The 24,629-nt window shown below is 34.7% G+C and overlaps 3 protein-coding genes across 6 annotated transcripts; 1 reads left to right on the top strand and 2 right to left on the bottom strand.

Moving 5' to 3' along the window:
• The first annotated feature begins 257 nt into the window (after positions 1-257).
• LOC110908207 (probable disease resistance protein At5g66900) lies at positions 258-4,320 on the top strand. Of its 2 annotated transcripts, XM_035977705.1 has the most exons (7): positions 258-418; positions 638-1,271; positions 1,401-1,804; positions 2,383-2,515; positions 2,615-2,747; positions 2,819-3,030; positions 3,118-4,293. In XM_035977705.1, exons 2-7 carry the CDS (start codon positions 638-640, stop codon positions 4,023-4,025), a joined length of 2,424 nt encoding a protein of 807 aa, XP_035833598.1. In that variant the 5' UTR covers positions 258-418; the 3' UTR covers positions 4,026-4,293. The 2 variants fall into 2 exon arrangements, with proteins under 2 accessions (XP_035833598.1, XP_022008808.1); XM_022153116.2 differs by having other exon boundaries at positions 265-418; positions 2,383-2,747; positions 3,118-4,320.
• A 3,041-nt stretch (positions 4,321-7,361) lies between these two features.
• Positions 7,362-10,124, bottom strand: LOC110908206 (serine/threonine-protein kinase SRK2E). The gene is made up of 9 exons (XM_022153114.2): positions 9,715-10,124; positions 9,137-9,211; positions 8,930-9,031; positions 8,799-8,852; positions 8,600-8,692; positions 8,426-8,518; positions 8,205-8,309; positions 8,020-8,118; positions 7,362-7,948 (listed from the first exon to the last, which is right to left on the bottom strand). Exons 1-9 carry the CDS (start codon positions 9,889-9,891, stop codon positions 7,673-7,675), a joined length of 1,074 nt encoding a protein of 357 aa, XP_022008806.1. The 5' UTR covers positions 9,892-10,124; the 3' UTR covers positions 7,362-7,672.
• An 11,715-nt stretch (positions 10,125-21,839) lies between these two features.
• Positions 21,840-24,316, bottom strand: LOC110908204 (F-box/FBD/LRR-repeat protein At1g13570). 3 transcript variants are annotated; one of them, XM_022153111.2, is made up of 5 exons: positions 24,210-24,316; positions 22,820-23,512; positions 22,638-22,754; positions 22,328-22,480; positions 21,840-22,258 (listed from the first exon to the last, which is right to left on the bottom strand). In XM_022153111.2, the coding sequence occupies exons 2-5, from the start codon at positions 23,474-23,476 to the stop codon at positions 21,962-21,964; spliced, it is 1,224 nt and encodes a 407-aa protein (XP_022008803.1). In that variant the 5' UTR covers positions 23,477-23,512; positions 24,210-24,316; the 3' UTR covers positions 21,840-21,961. The 3 variants fall into 3 exon arrangements, with proteins under 3 accessions (XP_022008803.1, XP_022008805.1, XP_022008804.1); XM_022153113.2 differs by having other exon boundaries at positions 22,638-22,745; XM_022153112.2 differs by lacking the exon at positions 24,210-24,316 and adding an exon at positions 23,616-24,167.
• Between the last annotated feature and the right edge of the window lie 313 nt (positions 24,317-24,629).

Genomic DNA, 24,629 nt, shown 5'->3' with positions numbered 1-24,629 from the left:
CCTAAATCAGGGGCTAAATGGTCTTTTTTCCCCTAGACGCCCAGTATAGGCCTATACGAGACGTATACGAGGCAAATAAGACAAAATATGACATAATCAGAGATTCTCTTGGAAATTGAAAAAGGCTATACGCCTCGTATAGGTCTATACAAGGCGTCTTGAAGGGTGTCCAAATAGGCAATAAGGTGTGTAAATATGTAAATAACACAAAGACGTGTTTTCCCATCTGCCTATATATATCGTAGGTAAGAACAACAGAAGACTTCATCGGTTGATCCACAGCAGTAGTCAACTTCATCCATAGGTAAGAAAAAGTATCTGTGTTCTTACTTACCAGCAACGCCATCGATGTTTTGCTTTGCACGCCTCATCACCATACATACGTGAAAAAGCAATTAACAATTTCCCAACATCCAAGGTATTTCATTTCTGTGGATTATGTTCAATTCGCATATTATAATATTCCAACAGGCATCTATGGCAGCAGTATAAGTATTCTAATTCCAAACATATGCATCACCAGTTTCAGCACTTGCCTCACTTTATACAATCTGAATTTTAGTTTTAAATCGACAGTTGATTTTTAGGGTTTTATTTGTGTATTTTATATATTAGTTGTGGTTTTATCTTTAAACAGATGGATGTAAAAAGCGCACATGATATGGCATTAGAAACAGGAGTCATAGAATTAATGGAAGCCGTAGCATTAGAAATCAAGAGAACACCCAAATTTACAACTTTACTCAAACGCCTTGACAAAACTTTAACAAACATCCAGCCGATATTGCACGAAAGCGGCCGATTAAGCAAAGTGTTGGACCGTCCAGAACCGGAGACCGAAATGTTCATAATTTATTTGGGGAATGGTAAGAAACTAGTTCTGGAGTGCTCAATGATCAAGTGTTGGAATGTGTACGAGAAGTTTGATCATGCTAATAAGTTGATTCGGTTGGACCATGAGCTATTGAGGTTCTTTCAGGTTGAATTGCAGGATAATATGACTCTTAGTCTGAGGACTTTGAAGGAGGTTTATGATTTGGGCGATAAAATGGATCGAGTACTTTCAACGGTTACTAATCGGGCAGGTGGATTTTCAAGTTCTTTCGGTGTTCCTGAGCTCCCGGATTTCATCGTCGGCTTGGATGCTCATCTTCAAGAATTGAAACGCATTCTGCTCAATGTCGCTGACCAGGTGCTCACCGTCTCGGCCCCGGGAGGTTGTGGTAAGACTACACTAGCAAAGATGCTTTGTCATGATAATGAAATTAAAGGTATGAACTTTTGTTTATTTTATTATATATGACAGCAGTTTAACATTAAACTGGTTTTAGTTATAGTGTTATATATAGATGGTTACGTATATTTCATGTCGGCCATCGAGCCTGCTTGTATTTGTACAGGCATTTTTGGGGACAATATATTTTACATTACGGTTTCTAGGACAACTTCCCTTAAGACTATCGTCCAGAAAATATTTGTGCATCATCTTCATGTAAAAAACTGTGAGTTTCAATCTGATGAGGATGCAAAGAACCAACTAGAGAACATGATAAGTCAAATGGGATCGGAAAAGATATTGCTGGTTCTAGATGACGTGTGGGCTGAATCTCAATCGATTATCCAGGCCCTTAAATTCCCTATCCCAGGATACAAAATCTTGGTCACATCAAGGTCCTTGTTTACTATTGCTTCGACATATAAATTGGGCTTGTTAAATGATGAAGATGCAAGAACCCTATTTTACCATTCAGCGTTTCCCTGTGATGGGGATCGTATTAATGTGCCTGAAGATCTTATAATCAAGGTAGAGTTTTTAATTCCACTTTCTTGACTATATCCAATGTTGTAAAACAAGGTCTCGCAGGCCGAGTACTCGCCGAGTAATCGCTACAACGTAGGTTGCCGAGGCGATTTTCTTCAACTCCACCTAATTACTTAGAATCGATCAAATGCGGTCAACCTCGGCTAGAATCGGATCTAGTTGGTCAACTCGAGCCGAGAGTGACTTAAAAATAATAAAACATAATTTCTTTGTTTATCATATTAAAGAATGAATATCATTTTTCAAGGAATGAATATCAACTTTTGAAATACTTTACCATTTGAACATGTATTTTTTATTTATATTGATATTTACGTATTTTGTTATAAACATTAGCAAGCTTATGATATTTGACACATATATAATTTCCCGAAACTATTTTTTTATAAGTTAACATGTTCAAGTACTTCTTGAGTACTCTCCGCCTAGGCTGAGTACTCGCAACTCCCCAGTCGACTGACGTGGGAACACCTAGCGACTTCTGCAACCATGACTATATCTTTCTGCATATTACATAATTATGTATCACTAATGAAGTTTGGTTGTGGTTCCCTTTATAGATGGTTAAGAGCTGCAAGGGATTTCCATTGGCCCTCAAAGCAGTCGGTGCATCACTACGCGGTCAAGGTGAGGTCGAGTGGAGAACAACTTTGAAGAAATGGTCTGAAGGTCAATCTATATTTGATTCAAACAGTGAGTTATTGCTTAGTCTTCGGGCCAGCGTTGATGCACTTGTTGAATCTTTGCCAATAGCTCATGAATGTTTCCTTGATATGGGTTCATTTCCTGAAGACGAAAAGATTGCAGCTTCTGCTCTTATGGATTTGTGGATCGAGTTATATAATCTCGACAAAGAAGGAATGTATACCATTGAATTTCTTCTTGAGCTTTCTTCAAGAAATCTTTTGAATCTTATTGTTGCAAGGTTAGAAATAATAATTTAATTATATTTATTTTTTTTCTCCGTTTATCAACTGTATTATCGTTTTATTTCAGCAAAAATGCTAGTGAACTTGAAGGTTACTGTAACGAGCACTATGTCACACAACATGATTTACTAAGAGATTTAGCCATACATCTGAGTAGCCAGGATCCAATACCACAAAGAAAACGATTGTTGATAGAAATCCATGCGAACGATATACCCGCATGGTGGATTAAACAAACACAACAACCAATTTCTGCTCGTCTCCTATCAATTACAACAGGTTTCGTTTATTTATCCTGATCGTGAATATAACCGTTTGCGAAATTGCGAGTATTGTTTTCGTAACTGTACCTAAATTTGTCTGCAGATGAAACATTCTCGTCTGATTGGTATGATCTAAAAGCACCAAAAGTTGAAGTTTTAGTATTAAACACACAAGGTAAAAAGTACGCACTGCCCCACTTTATAAAAACAATGAACGAATTGAAGGCTTTAAACGTCACAAGCTACGGGATTTATCCTTCCGAGTTGCATGAACTTACTTCGATTAGTCACCTATCCAACTTAAAAAGAATGAGACTCGAACACGTCTCGCTTTCTCCCTCAATTCAATTCATTTATGAATTGAAGAACTTGCAGAAGCTTTCCTTTATCATGTGTGAGATCGGTAATGCATTAGAGAGTTGTACCGTTGACTCCCCTTCTATGTCACCAAACCTCATGGAGTTTGAGATGGCTAATGCGTTAGATAGTGGTTCCGTTGACTCTTCACCAATGCCACCGAACCTCACGGAGCTTGAAATCGACGGTTGTTATGATTTGAAACAAGCGCCTGCTAGCATATGTTATCTTGTTCATCTTAAGAAACTTAGCATCATTAACTGCCATGAGCTTGATACCCTTCCCAAAGCACTCGGGAGTCTGTTAAATCTGGAAATACTGAGGGTTCATTCTTGTACGCGATTGGCCAAATTACCTGAGTCAATCGGGAACCTTCGTAATTTGATGTATCTTGATATATCTGATTGTTTGAGTATAAACTCGCTGCCTTATCAGATTGGGGAGCTAAATGGGTTGAGAGTGTTTAAGATGAGTGGTTGTCATGGACTAGAAGAGTTGCCGGCGTCTGTGACCAAATTGTCTTTGTTAGAAGACGTGATATGCGACGAAGAGACATCGTATTTATGGCGTTATTATGAAAGTGATCTACGTGATACTAAGATAAATGTCGTTGAAGATGACCGACTCGCAAACTTCATGAAAATAGTGGGGTAGTAGTTCTAATGGTCCGGATACTGGTGGTCTGCGCTTCACTGTCTCGTTTGTCCAATAGGAGCGGGCCACAAAGCCATAGACCTCAGTTAACTATTAGTGTTACGTATTGGTATTGTTGAAATTTATGTCTAGCTTTCACCTGTAGGTTATTTCGATTATGTTTTGTGTCGTATGTAGACTTATAAATGTGTGCTAAACTCTGGGTAGAAACATCTGATGTTGCTATGGGTTTGAGTTTTGTTCATGTTTGATGTGTGATTACAGTTTAGACCTTGGCATTTGTCGATTTGTTTGCTAATATTATTTTCAAAATGATAACAATTAAATTAAATGTTTACCTTTTGGTTGAGTTTTTAGTAAGAGTAAAAATGAGTTTACAAGCACCCGTAGTCGATGAAAACAGTGAGGCTTACAAGCACCCGTTGCTATATTGGGCGATTAACGTAATAGTATGTTTTGATGACGCATTTTGCACACTTGTCACATGTCTGTTTTTGACATTAATGGTTCAGTAGGCTTCTCATTGGTTGGATATAGCAGATTGGTACAGATATTCTGTCAGAAATAGACCGAATGCTTTGGACTGCGATAGTTTAGCTCTATGCACACTGGCGGAGCTTGAATGAAAAATCAGTGGAAGCCGGACTTTCAAAATCCAAATCAATGGGGTTAATCATTTATTTAAAGGGTGAGCGGGTTACAAACTAATGGATCAGCGGGTCAGCTGTGGATCGTTTGGAATGGGTCAGTAGTTTATTTATGTCACATTTTGATAGTTTGTTGATTGCAGTTTTACACATGTACAGTTGTACCAATCTGAATATCTAATAATAATAAAAACTCAAAACCAACATCAAGCAACTTTCATCAAATATTCTACCAACTATATTAAAATCCAGACCTCATAAGTATTAAATAACCTTTTTCAATATTCCAGCCACCCCAAACAGAATCACAAATGAAATTTTCCAGCAATTCCTCATGTGGACCACAGAACAATGCAATACACCTGTTTTCTTGCTTTAGTCTTCATAAGTATTATAATGGTTATTATATTTTAATTTAAAATTAAAATATAATAACCATTATAATATAAAGTTGACCTTGACCGGGTCAACCCAAAAGTGAGTCCATATTCGTACAGGCAAATGTCATTAAAATAAAAACCAACATACTTTATTTTTTGTCTCGTAAAAGTCCCTTAACAACTTTTTGTACATAAAAGTTAAGTCCCTCAAAATGTTAAATTTGAACAAAATTGTGAATGTTTTTTTACTTATTAATAGTGCATGAGAGAGATGAATTAATGTTTTAAATTGAATATATGGCAAACCAAATTCTCTTCAATATTTCGCTTTTCTTTTCCATTTTAAATTTAATTAATTGATAACAATAAATATTATTCTGAAAATAAAAAAAATAAAAATACAAGAGTGTGGATGACATAATTCAAAATAAACTAACATAAAAAATATAGAAAATGGTATGTATAAATTTAAAATCGCTAAAAAGTTGTAAACAAATGATTTTTTTTTTGCAAGTGTAATATAATTTGTCAGATATTTCTTATTTCATCCGATCATTATTAATAGATTTTTTTTTTTTGTTGAAATTCAACATTTAAGGGACTTGTATTGTATGTTAAAAGAGTAAAAAATATGTTGGTTTTTTATGTACAAAAAGTTGTTAAGGGAATTTTATGGGACAAAAAAGAAAATATGATGGTTTTTTAAGTGCAAACAAAGTAGAGGGACATTTAGGAGAAAGAAATAGAAAGTATGTTGGTTTTTTATGGCATTTACCCATATTCGCATACATATTTGTTATAAATAATGGGCTCGATTAGGCCCGCAAGTAGGGTCGGTCCTATAGTGTATAAAAGTAAGGCAACCGCTTAGGACCTCCACCTCCAAAGGCCCCAAAATTCCTTTTAAGATTTAATGACTTGCAGTTGAAGAAATAGCGATTAATTTATCATTTGAAAGATAGCCAAACTCTCTTTTGTAGTTGTAACTAGTAGATGCTCTGCCCGCGTTGCGGGGCGATAGCCGAATAATTATCAATCAATTAAAAAAAAGACTACTATAATTTTGCAATGAAAAAAAAAAAAACGATGATGAGACCGTAATTTTGGGCTCAGGGCAAAAATGTAATTTTTTTTTGAATAATGACCCAGTGTTAGGCAGCTAAACTTATGCGCCGCCCGCGTTGCGGGGCGCTAAATCGAGTATTTCTTAGGTTAATAACATGTACGCCTTTATGTCGGTTAGTTATACATGCTACCTATAACACGACATAAAAAAGATAAATCAAGTTAACCAATTAAAGAAAAACAATACCATAGTTATGATAAAAAAAAATAACTAAAACGATGAAAAGCGTGTAATTTAGAGTTGAGGGCAAAACAATAAGTTGTGACTACCAATTAGCGTGTGCTACGCAGCAATTTGGCATGGATAAAAACAAAATTAAGTCAACAAAGTAAAATAAAACACTACCATGGTTTTGCCAAAGGAAAAAAACGATGGCAAGATTGCAATTTTTAGCGGAGGTAAAGTCGTAATTTTAAAATGGACGCAAAATAATATTTTGAACTGAGGGCAAAACCATTTTTTTTTATTTTGAAATGGGGGCAAAATCGTAATATTTTAGCTGCGGGCAGAATCGTAATTTTTAGCTGGGGGCAAAATCGTTATTTTAAACTGGGAACGAAATCGTAATTTGGCAGGACTCTAGCTGAGGGCAAAACAATAATTTTATTTTGAACTAGGGGTAAAATTGTATTTTTTAACTGAGGGCAAAGTCGTAAATTTAAGCAGGGGCAAAATCAAAATTTTATTTTGAATCAAGGGCGAAATCGTAATTTTACACCTGGATAAAATTATAATTTGGCATCACCTATAAATAACTATTACATGAAAATGAAAAAAAAAAAAAAAAAAAAAAAAAAAAAAAAAAAAAAAACCCAAAAGTGGCCGCCACTTTTGGCCAACCACTCTTAACAACTATTAAATGCTGACGTAATCAGCTTGTGATTGTTATAACGTGTAATATCCAGTTTTTCATACTTGTTTGCAAAAATTTGCATTTACATTTGATTAGATCAGGACTTCATCAAGTTAAACATTGAATTTTGGTTGATTTTCCAAGGTTTTGTGAAGTTGATTTAGTTGATTAGTTAGATACTATAATTGTGTTTATGTGCTATGCATATATACTATTTTTTAATACTCCGTCAACTATTTTATTGTTGTCCCTTCCAAGTCCGGGTAAAAGAGAAACAATTATATAAAAAACTCTAAAAGGGCCCCAACTTTTTAGTTCGCTTATGCGCTATTTACATTAAAAATTGTATATAGCTCCAGAATGGGCATATTCTGTTACACAAAAAAGGGGTTCACAAGATCCAGAAACAACAATAGGTGTACAAATTTCAATTCCAACTCCGGTAGTGATACAAAAAAGGCCAGACCCATTTTCCACGACAGATCAAAGACCAAATCCGCGATAAAAATCCTAGATTCCGCGATACCGTTCATGAAAAAAAAAGACCCGACCTGATACAAAAACCACAACCCGACTCCCATCTCGATATCTAACCACAACCCACATGATTCTACAACAACTTGTATATTGATACCGGACCATCATATGGCATATATGATCTCACCGCTACTATCAATATCAAGTTCATCAGGGTCAGAGTCGAAATCATCCAGATCATCATCCATCATGTCGAGATCGTAAAGGCCAGCGGGTGGAATGGTGGCTTCGGATATTATCTGCATGATGGCATCCACACTCTGCATCGGTTGATCAGGCTCTTCGAACTGGCTGTTCATCATGTTATCTTCATCCATTAGATTAGCGGGGAGGTTCTTTAGAAACCACTCGTGTTGCTTTATCTCTGCCATCGTGATTCTCTGTTGAAATGTACAACATCGTTAGCACATAGACTGGTTGATAAAAAATGTGAACTTTTTACATGACTAACCTGTGCAGGGTCTCCAACAAATATTCTCGAGATGAGGTGCCGACATTCCGGGGATATCTGGATGTTTTCTGGAATCGAATACTGGACATGAAGAATTCTCTGTAAATCACAACTACTATATTAATAATTTAATATCATACATTTTAGCATTATGAATTGTAGATGTGAATATGTTTACACCATACATGAATTGTCTTCCGAAAATCTTTTGGTTCGTTAGGGTCTTCGAAAGGGTAGCCACCGACAAGCATGACGTATAATGTCACACCACACGACCACACATCTGCAATCTGAAAACAAAAATTATGAGTGGAATTTAGTTTACCACACACTTCAGGAGATTAAAAGTTTGACCCGACATCTTATATGGATCAAGAAACATATAAGAATAGATAAACGAGCCGACCTTTCCATCATACTCTTGCCTAAGCAACACTTCAGGAGCTATGTATGCTGGTGTACCAACCGTAGACTTTGGCTGTGAATGCAGCACTGAAGACTGCAATACAACATAGAGAAAAGTCAAACCTATATGAACTTTGACCAATAATGTGATAATGTAAATTATAAAGAAAACTACCTTGGAATATCCAAAATCACAAATCTTCAAACGAGGAGCAGGACTTCCGTCCAACAACGTGTTCTCTAGCTTCAAATCACGGTGACAAACTTGCTTTAATCATGAAAAACAAAAAAATAAATAAATAAATAATCCAGCTAAAAATAACTCACAAAAAACATGAAAAAAAGAGAATATTGGGATAAGAAGTTTCAAATACCATAGAGTGACAATAGCTGACTCCAGAAATTAGTTGTTGAAAGAAGAACCGGGCCTGTAAGAATCGACAAAAGTAAGCATTCGCAAGAAAGAAAGAAACAACAGCAACTATATTGACAAAACAACAACAACCTCATCCTCATTGAATCGGCCCGCGTTGCAAATTCGATCAAACAGTTCCCCACCGGATGCATATTCCATCACAATGGCCAAATGGGTTGGTGTCAAGATGAGCTGTAAAGTGTTAAAAAGACAAGAACAATAAGTTATTTACTAATTTGCAGACTAATTAGCCATTAAAGATAATATTCAAGAAAAATAAAACAAAAAGAACTTTACCTCTCTGAACCTAACTATGTTAGGATGCCTTAAAGACCTGTGATTAATGATTTCTCTTTGAACATTCTCATCTATCTGTAACCAAATCTCTCCTCATTAAACAATAATCCAAAAAACCCTAATTAAAATTTCTCAATATTAACATAAACCCTAAAACAGAAACTCATGTCCAAGATTTTCACAAAATTTTCACAAGAACCAAACTTTGACAAAAAAAAATAATGTTCTAATTTCAGAAATTCAACAAATCCCAAATTTCATCATTTAATTTTGCCCTAATTTCCAATTTTTTTTTAAATTAACATGGATAAATTTAGTTGACTATAAAAGTCAAAGATCCATAAATAGAAACTATTAACTTAAATAAGCTAACCCAAACACAGAGATAACAGAACTTCCCAGAATTGCAAAGTTTGAACAACAACACCCAAAACAGATATTGATCCAATCAATCAAATCCCATCAACCCCAACTACCATATTCATCTATCTATCTAACCCACAAAAAAATTGTTATTATTATTATTATTATAATCTGAGATTCAAGAACATCATTCATCTCCAAGAAACCAAACTGACCTTTTCACCTCTTTCAATATACTTAACAGCAACAAGCTCTTTAGTCTGTTTATCTCTCATAAGTCTAGCAACTCCAAAATTACCCGACCCGATATCTTTAACCAAATCATAGCGGTCACTATCGTGCATGATCGGCAAATCCATAGCAGAACTAGCAGCCGCCATCGAACGATCCATATCCAACCCAACTCAACTCAAATTCACATCAAAACAACTGCACCGCCACATAAGGTAACCAACGGGTGATTAGTTTATATAAAGATCCCGGAAGCCAAGCTTAATATTATTATGCCGGTGAAGTTATAATAATAAAAAGATTATCAAGAAACAGATAGGGAAGGGGCCCACAGCTCCTAAAGTCGGTTGCTTTTGGGAATAAATCGGGAGAGATACTTTTGTTGGGTCAGCCAAAGGTGGGATTGGGTTGAAAATTATATAAACAATTAATTAATATTAATATATAAATATTTAATGGGTGAGATGAGGTCAGTGGTTGGTTGCAGCCTGGAGAGGGGTGATGGTGACGAGGCGGGAGTGGGGTGGGAGAAAAGACAAATCTTATCTATATGGATATGAAGGACGACGTCGTTTTGTTTATTGGTTTTATCATTAAGCTTGTGAGTTTTGGAAGTTTTCTTTTATGTACGGGGGGAGTTTTTTTAGAACCTGAAACCTGAACCGAATTAATATATGTGAGGTCGATTAAATCGTTACCGGATTGACTTGAACTCGCACAAGTAATAACCCGAACCTGATCTATATTGATTGGTTCGGTATTCTGATGGAGGTAAGGTGGATTCGAGTTAACCCGATATACCCGATTATGGTTTAGAATTTGGCTTCGATTTTTGTAGGTCTGAAAGTTGGTGATTTTTCTGTAAAAACCACTCAGATAGGATCGGTCAAGAAGACGAAACAACCATGCGTGAAACACTATGCGGAATCCATTATGAACAGGGAGAGATGTAATCGAACAACACACGATGTAAATAAACTAGTTTGGAATGAATTAGACAACACTCCGTGTGTACAATACGGAAAGAACCGTTAAAATAAACAAGGTGCTGGTTTATATAGGCTTGGGCCCTAGCGTAGAGACATTCCCCTCTGCGCTAGGTCAACAAAAACAATCTAAACTCGTTTAAGCACAATCTTGGTATTATAGATGCATTACACATTATGTAACAAACCCAAAACAAGACGTTTTCCAAGTTGTTGTCATCGAATATGCTCTAATAGACTCCCTATTGACAATAGACGGACGTCTTCGGTATTCGTCTGCATTACTTCTAGTTAGTCTTTCAACCACTCCCCTGCATGAATATCAAAAGCAAAGTAGATATGTTCAACACGTTGAAACTTCAATGCTTGCTCCATATCCTCCAAGTGATAGAAAATGTCGTTGTAATAGAGGATCTTGATGTCTTGTGACATCAGATCGAACACCCTGATAACTCTATTATTATTATTATTTGCCATCACAATCATTGCTTCACCTGTTGACGCTCTCGTAGCACCATTTAAACGTCTTCAATACATTTTGTTCCAGTTTCCCTTCTCTAACGGTGTTTTCTTTATAGTTTTCGGTTTGGGAAACTTTAATGTTGTAACGCTTCGCTTTTTATAAATTTCCTTATTTAGAAAGTTTATTTGTATTTCTATTTATGGAAAACTTGTATTCTATTGTATTCGTCTTTCATTTCCAAGCTTTGTAATCCGAGACTTGAATCATAATAAAACTTGATCTTTTTATACATTGTGTTATACATATATCATACATACTTGTTATCCACTCATTATGATACTTGTTAGTTTTTTAATCATAATTTGAGTCAAAATAGGTTTTTTGTTTAGGTTATATATATAATGGAATTTATGTAACAAGTTGTAATCGATTATTAATAAAAGAACGAGACGTGTCATCTATACGTGCAAATCGTATGCGGCGAATAGGTTTAAGAAATGCATGTTGTTTTGCAAGTGTTTCCAATGGTTGATGAGGCGTGATGTGTGGTTTTAGGCGAAACTTACATTGATTGTGGGTATAATAGAATTACCTAGTGATCTCTGTATGTGGCAGGGCCGGCCCTGAGCAAGTGCAGGGTGGCCCTGTGCTCAGGGCCCAAACCAACACAGGGCTCGGATTTTTTTTTTAAATTATATATATATATATTTAAAAAATTGTATCTTCTTATAAACTAGAATTGCGACCCGGCGCAATGCGGCGGGGATTCTTTAGTTATAAATAAGTCGATCTAGGACCCGCACATTATGTTAAACCTGTCAAACGGGAAAAATAGACGATGTAAAAACGTTCACCCACACACGCATGTTGCGTCGTGTTAACTCGCAAAATTTAGAACGAAACGTAAAAACGTTAAACCAAAGACGCACGCTGCGATGTGTTAAGTCACAAAATTTAGAACCAAGCATAAAGCGAAAAATTTGCGAAAAATGAAAACTATAAATGACCAAAGTTGAAAGTAAAAAAAGTTGTGAGGATAAATTGCAAAAGATAAAAAGTTTTGGGTTAAAAGTAAAAAAACAAATAGTTTTGGGTTAAAAGTAATTTATCAAATACTTTTGCGTGAAATGTAAAAAAAATCATTTTTTTTTAAAACCCCCAAAGCCAAGGTTATAACAACCATATGCATAATTTTTTTTTCTTTGAGAAACCCCCAAAGCACACATCGCGTTGCGACGGGGCGTAAAACGGTGTCAAATAATGCCACACAACCGTCATCGACCACCAGCACTGACTCGACCTAGGATCTGCGTGTTGTGACGAAGCTGTCAAACAAGGAAAAATAGAGGTAAAAACGTTGAACCACAATGCACGTTGCGCCGTGTTAACTTGCAAAATTTGAAACAAAACATAAAAAAGTTGAACCACAGTCGTACGTTGCGTCGTATTAACTCGAAAAATTTAGAACTATACGTAAAATGAAAATTTGCGAAAGATGAAAAGTATAAGTGACAAAAGTTGTGAAGTTATACTGCAAATAATGAAAAGTTTTAGGTTAAAGTTAAAAAAACAAATTATGTAGGGTTAAAATTGGAAAAAGGTAAAAACCTTTGGATTAAAAGTAAAAAATCAACTTTTTTTTTGAAAAAGTCCCAAAGCACAAAATACAAGTTGTATTGCATATTTTTGTTGCTTATTTATAGTAACTAGGAATAACACCCGCGCGCGTTGCGGCGCGGGTATATTATAAACATCGAATCAATTAGTCCAAACGTTATGCGATAAGTTAACCATATGAAAACACACGTTCCAACGTATCCAAGTGAACTCTATATAACTTATATAAACATTGCGAATGGATCAAAGAGTAAAGTAAATCGAGTTTATAATGTACAATCATAACGTATTATGTGTGACCTGACTCGTACATAGAAAACGTAACGAATATAAAAGAAAAAACTAACACGTGTATGTGACCCAAATCGTACATTGGAAACGTAATGGGTATAAAAGAAAAAATTGACACGTAAAATCAAAAGAGATTAATTAGAGCTTTTGAAAAAAGAAAAAGATGAAACCACAATTTGACTCCCCTCGATTCGAAACAAAATTCCGAAACATCCATAATATAAGCACGAAAATATTATATTTGACATGACTCGTTTCCCAAAAAACTTACGTTGAATCGTAGACTAACTCTAATTTATACTAAAACGTACATTAAAATATGCACGTAAATGGTTTTTTTTAAAGAAAATGTATTATATTTGAGCTAACTCGCTTTCGAAAAAAGTTTACGTCAAAACGTAGAGCAAATCAAATTTATACCGACACGTACATAAAAATATGCACGTAAATAATTTGTTTTTTAAGTAAAGAAAGTATAGGGTAAACTCGAAACAAATTATTAGTAAAAAAAAAAAAAAACTTGATATATTAAAGACCTTCGTAAAACCGTTCCAAATAGCACCAATACCAATACCACACCACTGATAACGACCACCAGCATCAGAAAAGGTCGTAAAAACGTTGAACCACACACGCTCGTTGTGGCGTGTTAATGTGAAGAAATTAGACCGAAACGTAGAAACGTAGAAAAAAACAACTAAATCGATTTATGACCCGCATATTGCTACGAATCTATCAAACAGGAAAAATTGACGCGTTGCGACGGGCCTGTCAAACGGGAAAGCACAGCCAAAAAAACGTTGAACCCCACATGCACGTTGCGGCGTGTTAACTCGCAAAATTTAAAACGAAACGTAAAACGAAAAACTTGCGAAAGATGAAAATTATGGGGTTAGGAAGTTGAAAAAAAAATGTTAGGGTTAAATTGTTAAAGATGAAAAGTTTTGGGTTAAAGGTAAAAAAGTCAAAAGGACTAAAATGTAAAACATAAAAACCTTCAAGCTAAAAATGAAAAATGCCAAAACTTTTTTGAAAAACTCACTATGCATATATTACAACAACACAAAGCAACAATTGGTTGCTTATTTATAGGATGGAAATAAAATAAAATAAAATATATCCAGGGCATGTGTATAACAAAAAAGAATTTAAATGGGCCTGTGTTATAACTTATAAGTGTGCACACACATATCAGATACGAGAATGAGATTGGGCAATAGGCCCAATGGCCAATCTGTGCTTAATTATCACTAATAGGCCAAGGCCCCAAGTGGCAAAAAATTTAACTTAATTCAAAATTATAACCTGGTCGCTGGGGAAGTCAGAACGTCGGTCACGCTCGCTGGGTTCTTTCATCATCATCTCAGCAGTCAGCAGAGCCGCATAGGAGTGGAAGTGGATATTGTTACTTCGAAATCGAGTGAGGAAACAAGGATATCATCATCATCGATGCAGGAGGGGTTTCAAAGGGCGATTTCAGGGTTTTGTTGGTGAATAATCTTGAGATTAAGGTATAAAATTCTTGAGATTCTTCTTTTATTTTAGAACCTTTATTCTTATTGTGTGATTTCATTATTCATATGTTTAGGGCCCTAAATGCTAATGTTTAGTAAGTTTTGTTTAGTTAATGTGGTAAGGGTTTGATTTTGAATCTTTATGGAAGTGAAAAATCTTGTTGAAACTCTTTTGATGTTTAATACTTTAAATGTACTATGTATGTTTAGACTTCGTGTGATTGAGTGAATGTTTTTCTTTAATGTTTAGAAATTATGCCTCTGTTCCTAAATACAAACACATATCCAGCCATCAAAAATGTAAGAGGAGGAAGCTAGAGGAAGGAAAAAGAAAGGCGGACGAAGTAAAACAAAACCGAATACACAAGTTTTTTTCAAAAGAAACTCGAAATTCTTGTTTTAATGTAGATGAAGATAATGTGGGTGAAGACAATATGAACGTAGATGAAGAAGCTAACGTGGGTGAAGATAATGTTAATGCTACCGTAGATGAAGAAGCTACTATGTGTGAAGATGATGTTAATCCCGTTCCGGATATTGATATTTTTGATCCTAAAAATTGGGACGGGCTAAGTAATGACATGATTAAAGAATTGGTTACCAAAGGTCCAAAAAGAGATATGGATGTTGTTAAGGGCCCCTTGGATAAATTTAGAAGACATTTTTCTAATACCATGTACACTAGAATTCTATCAAATAGGGAGATGTGTGATAGAGAATAACTAGTCTATTTCATAACAATCATGGTTGTATTATGGGTTTTCGTTTTTATATATTTGATTGAATGATTGATGGGTTTATGTTAAATTAAGGTTTGCGAATAAGGCCCAAATTTTATATCTCGCACGGGGCCAATTTTTTTTTTTTTTTTTTTGGATTTTCAGAGACGGCCCTGGTATGTGGTAATTATATAACTAGTCTAAGGCTAAGGGGTGTGTTTTAAAGCCCCTATGGGCTTTATTACGTCACATCAGATCCACATCAGCGCCATGTCACATAGGGTGCTTTAACTTGCATGCAATGGTTTAAAGCCCCTCCCTTTAACTTGCATGCAATGGTTTAAAGTCCTCTATTAAACAAAATACAAAAAAAAAACAAGGAGAAAAAGATTTGATTGGTTGAAAAGAATGAGCCCCACCTGCTTTTCCCTTTAACGATCGTTACTGCAATGGCGGAGTTTGGATAGCGCCCCCTTTATGGCGGGCACGGGATGGGTGTGGGGCGTTATAGGGCGCTAATGACAATGATGTGGCCAGGGACGGTATACCACACCCCTGGCCTAATAGTACATATTGTATTCCCCTTGATCCGGGTTATTGCATCATTATGCTACTCTTATTTATTTCCAAGGACCTTAAAACACATGTATTTTATCATGTAGAAACTTGGTATTAAAAAGCGTGCCTTTGGCGCCAGGCTTGAGTCGCGCTTCGGCTAAGGGGAGGCGAAGCTTTCCAATGAAGCTGTCCGGAGTGGTGCTTTGGCAGCTGAGGCGTTGAGTGCTTTTTGTTTGAGGGGTTGTGTGATGCGCTAAGGGGGGTGGGGGTGGTCACTAGTGATAGAATTCCATCACTCACAATATCCAATCATGTTCCGCCATGTCAGCAACCATTTTTCCATCACTCACAACCTTTTTTAGTGGCGGTGGTCATCACTCACCACCACCATGGTTTTAAAAAACGGTTGAGGCGTGCGCCTCGAGGCGCGCCTCAAGGCGAAACGGCCAAAAAACGATTCTGAGGCGCGCCTCAGGGGCTTTATACTGTATGTGCGCCTCGGAGGGGCTGAGGCGCTAAAAAGGCTGCGCCTCCGGTGCGCCTCAGTGGTTTTTGATATTTTTGAGTTTTTGTGTCAATTTCAAGCAGTTTATGTCTATTTTATGTGTGTTTTTGATTATTTTGATGAATTTGATGATGAATTTAGTTAGTATTACTATTTTTATATGATATATAATATTTATATTTATTTTTTAACTCCGCCTCGGGCTTACGCCTTGGTTCGCCTCGAGGCTTACGCCTCGTGAGGCGAAGGGAAAACGCCTCGAAACTCGTTTCCGTTTTTTTAAACCTTGACCACCACACCCAACAATTACCCTCACAAAAAAAACCATCACGCCGTTAAAAAAATAACGAAATCGGGTTTTCGTTATTGTATCATGCGTTGAACAAAGAGTGGCGTTGCGGTTATTTTATGCTATCATGCGTTGATTTTGTGCTATCACGCGTTGATTTTGTTCCGCCCCCAGTTGCCTAAGGAAAAGCCAGATTTTTTCATGATCTGATTCAATGTAGATTTTTTTCTGATTTTTTTTGTTTTGTTTTTGTGCTTTTTGATTGTACATAGGCCTTAACTGTTTGTACATTGAGTTTGTTTGGTTGGACATAGAGCTTTTGTATTGTACAATAAGAAAAAATCTCATAAAGAGGCCAACTCATGTTTTCTATATTGTTAAACTAGGTTAGAACCCCGTGTATTACACGGGTTGAATAAATGCAATTTTATATATTAAAATTAAATAATAAAAAGTTATATCTCTATAAACCCCGTATATTGTACGAGTTAAATAAATAAAATTTTATATATCAAATAATAAAAAAAAATTATATTTTTAAAAACCATGCGTATTACACAGATTAAATAAATGTAATTTTGTATACTGAATACTAAAAACGTCGTATCTTTAAAAAACCCGTGTATAATCGGGTTGAATAAATCTACCAATAATAAAAAAGTTGCATCCTTACAAACCCCGTATATTACACGTGTTGAATAGATCTAAAAAGAGTTATATCTTTAAAAACCATGTGTATTACACCAATTAATCAAATGTAATTTTGTTTATTAAATACTAAAAATGTCGTATCTTTAAAAAACCTGTGTATAGTTGGGTTGAAAAATCTACCAAATAATAAAAAAATTATATCCTTAAAAAACCCGTGTATTACACAGGTTATATAAATGTAACTTTGTATAGTAAATAATAAAAAAATTATTTTAAAAACACTGCGTTTTACACGAGTTGAATAAATATAATTTTGTATACCAAATAAATTTTTAATAAATTAGGATAACATTTAATATTAATTTATTATTTATATATTTGATATAGGGGAATTGATCTGTAATAATCCCATCTAGACCTTATTGGCCATTAATAATCCCACCTCAGAATATTCCCCCACCAGTCCCACCTTTCACCTATTTTTCCTACAATGGTCTCCTGTTAAAAAAACTTAACGGAGTTAAGCTTTTTTCCAAATTACAAACAGATTTTTTAGGGCTTTTGATCAGAACGATGATACGAGTCCATTGATGTAAAACTTACTTCGAAATGGTGCTCCAAGTGACTTGATTTTGGTTAATTGGAAATTAAAACACCCGAATTGAAGCGCTGTTTTCATCGTTTGGAGCACCATTTCGAGGCAAGTTTTACATTAATGGACTCGTATCGTCGTTCTAATCAAAAGCCCTAAAAAATATGTTTGTAATTTAGAAAAAAGTTTAACTCCGTTAAGTTTTTTTAATGGGGGACCATTGTAGGAAAAATAGGTGAAAGGTAGGACTGATGGATGGAATATTCTGAGGTGGGATTATTAATGGCCAATAAGGTCTAGGTTGGATTATTACAGACCAATTTCCCTTTAATATAAGATAAGTAGGAAAGAGAGGTATTTGTTTTAAAAAAATATTAAATTAACAATTTAGATTTGAGAATAACATTTTATTAAAGTATGATAAGATTTAATATTAATTTATTATTTATTTAGTTAATATAAGATAAATATAAATTTGATGATACCTTCAATGAATGACACGTGTCCAAAAATTGGTTTCTTTTATTATAGTAGATAAATATGTATGTCTCTCACATTTAGTAAAGAGTAAAATGCCATTTTCGTCCTTGAGGTTTGGTCAGTTTTACAACTTTTGTCTAAAGGTTTATTTTTCGCATCTAGATCCAAAAAGTTTGAAACCTTGCCATTTTCATCCACCTCATTAACTTCATCAATTTTTCTTCGTTAAGTAAGGGGTATTTATGTCTTTTTGGTTAACTTAAAGAAAAAATTGGACGAAAATCACAAAACTGCCCAAATCTTATGGACGAAAATGACAATTTACTCTTTAGTAAATAAAAAAGTTATAAACAAATCACACTTATATCTTAATAAAAAACACGTTACACTAAAAGAGGATGATTAAACCAATCAAATGTTTCGTAATGCGACGTCCCGCTTGCGGTATGTGTATACGTGTGTGGGCGCTCGAGGGTGGGGGCAAAAGTGAAAGTGCACAAGTTTAACATTATTTTACTAATTTCGTGAAAATAACGTTAAAATGGGAGATGATTAATCACACATCATGTGGTGGCGTTGATAGCTGGAAGACAAAGGGGTACATGCACTAATCGACATTTGTCTCAATTGCTGGGTGTTATTTGCCTTATGTCAAAGGCTTGATACAAAGAAACTATCGAGCCAGGAGTCTCACTGGAAGCAGCCTCTAGAGGGAAGATTGTTTACATTCTACCTTCTTAGACCCTACCTTAATTTTGATGTCGGTTGGATTTAGTGAGTATTATGATGATGAAAGGTTTCGTAAAATGCAATGGATAAGGAGGCTATATAGTTCTCACTAGGTTATAACCCCGTGCATTACACGGGGTTGAATAAATAAATTTTATATGTTAAATAATAAAACAATATATCTTTAAAAACCTCATATGTACCGGTTGAATACATATAATTTTATATATTAAATAAAAAAAATTATATCCATAAGAACCATATTGTACGGGTTGAATAAATGTAATATTGTTTACCAAATAATAAAATAATACATCTTTAAAAAACGTCATTTATTTCACGGGTTGAATAAATTTAACTTTATATACCAAACAATAAAAAAATTACATCTTTAAAAATATGTGCATTACACGGTTTAAATAAATGTAATTTTCTGTACTAAATAATAAAAAAAATATATCCTTAAAAAACCCGTGTATTGTACGAATTGAATAAATCTAATTTTATATGTCAAATAATAAAAAGTTATATCTTAAAAAACCTCATGTGTTACGTGGGTCGAGTAAATGTAATTTTGTATAGTGAAAATAAAAATATTTAATATATTAATACAAAGTTTGGTTTTCGTGATAAACATAGATTATTCTGTTGTTGCAAAATTTGTTAACGAAGTCTCAATAAATTGAACACTTTATTTAAAACTCCGTAAATATATAAATAATAAATTATATTAGTTAATTTTATTTTAAGTTTCATAAAATTTAATTGATACCAAACTAAACAAAACGTTCAAATATAACTAATAAATAGTTTATAGATATATATTTGAATTTCAATAAAATTAATTAGGTTTGTCATGTCTACGTTTTACATGAGGTTTTTATATTTAAGGTAAACATAAATATGAGTTGATAGTTTGTCTTCTTTAAATAATTTTTAAAATAAAATCTAATAAATAGATGATTGTTATGGATGTTGTGGATTTTACATGATAGATATAAATGTTAAATTAATAGATATGCATGAAGTATGATATCTCCTTCACGAAATAGATTTATTTGGTCCTTATTATCGCTGCCATAGAAAGGATTTTGTTAACCTATATAATATTACCTCATTAAACCCACAAGAGTTTAGATATCGGTGAGCTATATAAGAGAAGGAGATTAAATTAAATAATAATTATTCATAAGATATTAAATTAATAATATTTAATAGAAGGGTTATCTATAATATAATATATTAAATTAAATAATATTTAGTAGAAGGGTTATTTATAATTAATTAGAAGAGATTAAATTAAAATAATAATTATCTATAAGAGATGGCCTAATATGATGACAAGTGTCCCAAAATTGGTTTATTTTATTATATAGTATAGATTTTTGAGTAATTCTTTTCACTATTCTACTGTTAGGTATTCAAGGACTAAAAATGTGGTAAATATTAGCTACAATTAATTTTCAAATATTATATGATACATATGACGTCTCGTGTACGTGAAGCCATTACCTCGCGTATGTGAAGCTTTCGTCTTGCGTCTAGCTTTGTTTTAGAAGGCGCAGGGCGCACCGAGGCAATAGTTAGTAGAGCCAAGGCGTAAGGCCCACTCTCACGCATCACGTAGTGAGGTGCAAGGTATTTATATAATTTTTCTTATGTTTCTGCGTAGAACCTAAAAAGAAATCTGTACAACCTAAAAGAAATCTGCGTAGAACCTAAAAAGCTATATGTACAACCTCCCGATCCACAATTTGGTCATGTACAAGAGGCGTGCCTCATGCATGCATGCATGCATCTTGAGCCTTTTTTACCTGCGCATTTTTGTACACCCCTCACCTCAAGCAGTTATAAGCGCTTGCGCTTGAGTGTGCCTTAGACACGGTTTTTAACACCAAGGCGTCTAGTGCCTCAAACCTTTGTTTTTGGGACCTAAACACCTTGGAACGTCTTGCGCTTTTTTTTAATACAAGGTGTACAAAGTTCCAATACTACCATTACTATCGGAGATCATTAATGTACATCTGCTACAAATAACACATTTTCTGGGTTAAACTTTCAGCAGCATTTATTTCATATTTTCATTTATTGGAACTTTTAAGTTTTGATGTTGACAACCCAAATTGGAATCCCAAATACAAAATTGTTATTGCTAATAGTTGATTGCAGCATGCTCTTCTAATTTTATTTTATTAGTATTTTTTGTCTGTGACAGTAAAAATATCTTACCAGTTGGTAGCTAAAGACTAATCAAATTGACTTGTAAAGACAAACTCTAGTCCTTATCACTTTTGTAGTTAAAAAAAATATCATGTACGGATAGGTTTTCTAGCATGTAGAATGTCCTGCTATCTTCCTAACACATCATTAACGGTTTCCAACTTTGCAGCAACTGATTGATTTAAGGAGCTAAGGAGGGTGTGTGAAGTTCAGGCCTTGACCAAAAGATGTAAGCGAAAGTTTGATGAAAATGCAAGTACAGAAGACATCAAAAACAGTAAGAAGGAAGGCCCGTAAAGCTCTGCTATACCCGGTATAAGAGGTATGTGTACACCGGCAGGAGTGAAGTATGGGGGGCTTGTGACTTTTCAAGATGGTTGTTTTAACTTCTTGGCTCGACAGGCAAACTCATATATCAAGCTTTAAATGTTCTGTGAGATTCGACTATGAACAGATTAAGAAACGTGTTTCTGTTATCAATTAGCTTAACCAAAGTCTAGGAAATACAAGCATCGTATTATTGTTACTGCAACCAAATGAGTCCAAGAAAATGTTTCCAACTCTTTTAACATCAGGTACATTTTCAATAAAGAAAAACAAGACCATCAACACTAGTTCTAGACAAAAATAAATTCTATCAGTCTTGCACGTGGAGGGCGTAAGAGAGTTCTTAGCATCTTCAAATCTTCCCTCGAACCAAACATCCAGGTTCGGAATTTCACCTTCTTCAGATTAGGTGACCTGGCCAAGATGAACTTCAGTAAATCCAACTCAAGCTTAACGTTTCTGTAATATAGAATCTCCAATTCACTCAGATGCTCCAGCCAAACATCCGAGTATTTTTCCAATATAAGGGAAAATTTTTCTTCCCTATTATCCGACTCTATCTCATTATAGCCATCATCTGTTTCAATCTACAACAAGAGGCATCATAATCAAAACAAATAGAATACATGATAGACTTATACGGTTATACCATTTACCTCTAGCGTAATTTTCTCCAAGTTCGGGGAGCATTTGAGCAAAACACCAAGAAAAGCAAATCCATTACTAGGACCAAAACACAATTCTTCGATACAAAAGTATTTGAGATGGATCAGTGAGGGGGGAAGCTCTGGCATCCAGTCTTGAACTATCTACTTCAACCATAGACCAAAACAATGGTTATTCGGTTAAAAACCAAAGCTTTGTTATTATTATTATTATTATTATTATTATTATTATTATTATTATTATTATTATTATTATTATTATTATTATTTTTGAATTATATATGATGTGGATAAATAATACCCTAGTGATATAACCCCAAGTAGTCAAATGTTCAATGTGAGTTAAACACTTAAATAGCTTCATAATGCTGGGATTTCGATTCTCGTGAATTTGATTTTCAAGCTTAACCTGCGTCAACTTAAAATATTCAGATAAATTTCGAAAGCCCATGAGAATGAATATACAAGCATGAACTTACTTACACACAAGCTCTTAAGTGATGGACAACCAGATAAAAGATGTAGAAGAGGTTTTTTAGAGATCCATGTTTCGTTTAAGGTTAAGCGTACTAGGCTACCAAGTCCGTTGAATATTGGTTTAGGGTCGACATAACAATGTTCAAGATGTAGGTCTGTCAAATGATGCAACGAGAAGACACACAAGGGTAAACGATACGAGTTGCAACCCAAAAAGTCGAGTGTTAATCTCTTGAGAGTATGGTTCCTTGACAAATGAAGTAGTATTTGATCAATTTCAAAACAGGTCTCATCCGGATATATCGAAATGGTGAACTCCTGTATTGTAGCTTGGCGCTGTAACAAAACTTGGTGTATAGCATAGAAAAGTTTACACCTCATTTCCTTCTCTCTCCTTTCACGTTCTAATTCAGATATTTTCTTCCGATTAGACAAATGCCACTTTTCAGTTGACATTTTCACAGTGTCCTCGAGAAACACGAGTTTAGGAATTGTGGTCCATTTGAACCTCCATTCCCTTGAGAGGATACTTGTTCTTGCTGCTTCTTCAATAGGTAAAAGACATAGGATGATTTCTATTATGGTTTGTGGAAGCGTAGTGATTCTATCCACTCGCTGAGCTCTAGACGAACGTTGAACTTTAGACAGACGTTTAGCTTTCATCTCACGGTGTTTTTGTTGGACCGACCGACACTGAAACTGTGAAAATCGATTTAAGATGAATTAGTTTTACTACTCACACAGAGACTATAGGCCGCCAAATACAAGATAACAAGTGACGATTCAAAGAAAAAGTTCATACATTGGTGTGGCTATGCTTCTTAATCGGGTTTCCATGTGACGAGATTAAACCATTTTCATATACCCATTCAAATTTATAGTTGGAGTGTTGGCACAAGAAAACTGTATCAGTTCATAGTGTTGTTACTTTGAGAGTAATCTACGTTTGTTTATGATTCACTTATAAATAACAGAAATGATGAATTAAACTATCTCTATAAACTTATTACCCTTGTTTTATTATTATTATATATATTACTTGTTTAATACGTAATCTGGAAACACTCAACACCATCAAAGTGATTATAACAAGTTCAAACAAAAGAATTAAGAATTACATCAAAACCATCTCCTCCAACAGCCTTAATTCATATCTGTAATATATTTAATGTCACATAATAACACATCCAAACACCCACCCCCTAAGCCTAAAACTTGGTTATCTTTTTCTTTTGATTAACATAAACTCATGTTTGGGGCTTTTCTAACATATGCCTGTTTGGTGAATCATGAAAATTATCAAATTATAGGACGAAGGATATAAATAACAAATGCAGAAGACAGAAAACAACTCGTAAATCAAATAATTAATTAATCAAATTTAAAGAGGAGATACCTGAGTTGAAGTGCAGGGAACCCTAACTTATCTATGAAACATCTCCGATATTTTCATTTTAGATGGAAAACAAAAAGAATTATTTTAATCATTTTCTTTTCTCTCGTTGCTTTTTTTCATTAACTAGGTTTAACCCCCCGCCGCGTTGCGGCCGGGGCTTACAAAGCAAGAACAATAGAAGAATGCTCGGCGTTCGGTTTCACATAAGGTAGAAGCCAATTGTTTGTTACATTCCGCTTAGTACGATCAAGGTTGAATGATTTCGTCCTACGTGTGACTCAACTCTCGGGTCTTAGTTTTAAGGGCCCGCTTGAGGAGCGAGCAACCACACAGAAAAATGGTGCCATCACCACACATCATTCTATCTGAAAAACCCACAACTTGGGACCCGACTGCTTCACTTCAGCAAACAACCACAAT

The sequence above is a fragment of the Helianthus annuus genome, chromosome 9, assembly GCF_002127325.2.
Source record: "Helianthus annuus cultivar XRQ/B chromosome 9, HanXRQr2.0-SUNRISE, whole genome shotgun sequence".
Taxonomy (NCBI): domain Eukaryota; kingdom Viridiplantae; phylum Streptophyta; class Magnoliopsida; order Asterales; family Asteraceae; genus Helianthus; species Helianthus annuus.
Note: the sequence above shows the minus strand (reverse complement) of the source record. Positions and strands in the feature narration are given on the sequence as shown.

Bases quoted from the DNA above. Each gene is read 5' to 3' on its own strand.
- LOC110908204 (XM_022153111.2), bottom strand. From the start codon at position 23,476: ATGAAAGCTAAACGTCTGTCTAAAGTTCAACGTTCGTCTAGAGCTCAG. The intron at 22,755-22,819 runs GTAAGTAAGTTC...GAATATTTTAAG, and splicing joins CATCACTTAAGAGCTTGTGT to TTGACGCAGGTTAAGCTTGA. The intron at 22,259-22,327 runs GTAAATGGTATA...CTCTTGTTGTAG, and splicing joins TGGAGAAAATTACGCTAGAG to ATTGAAACAGATGATGGCTA.
- LOC110908206 (XM_022153114.2), bottom strand. From the start codon at position 9,891: ATGGATCGTTCGATGGCGGCTGCTAGTTCTGCTATGGATTTGCCGATC. The intron at 8,853-8,929 runs GTTGTTGTTGTT...CGATTCTTACAG, and splicing joins GCCGATTCAATGAGGATGAG to GCCCGGTTCTTCTTTCAACA. The intron at 8,119-8,204 runs GTATGGTGTAAA...TGTGATTTACAG, and splicing joins ATTTTCGGAAGACAATTCAT to AGAATTCTTCATGTCCAGTA.
- LOC110908207 (XM_022153116.2), top strand. From the start codon at position 638: ATGGATGTAAAAAGCGCACATGATATGGCATTAGAAACAGGAGTCATA. The intron at 1,272-1,400 runs GTATGAACTTTT...GTATTTGTACAG, and splicing joins TCATGATAATGAAATTAAAG to GCATTTTTGGGGACAATATA. The intron at 2,748-2,818 runs GTTAGAAATAAT...GTTTTATTTCAG, and splicing joins TTGAATCTTATTGTTGCAAG to CAAAAATGCTAGTGAACTTG.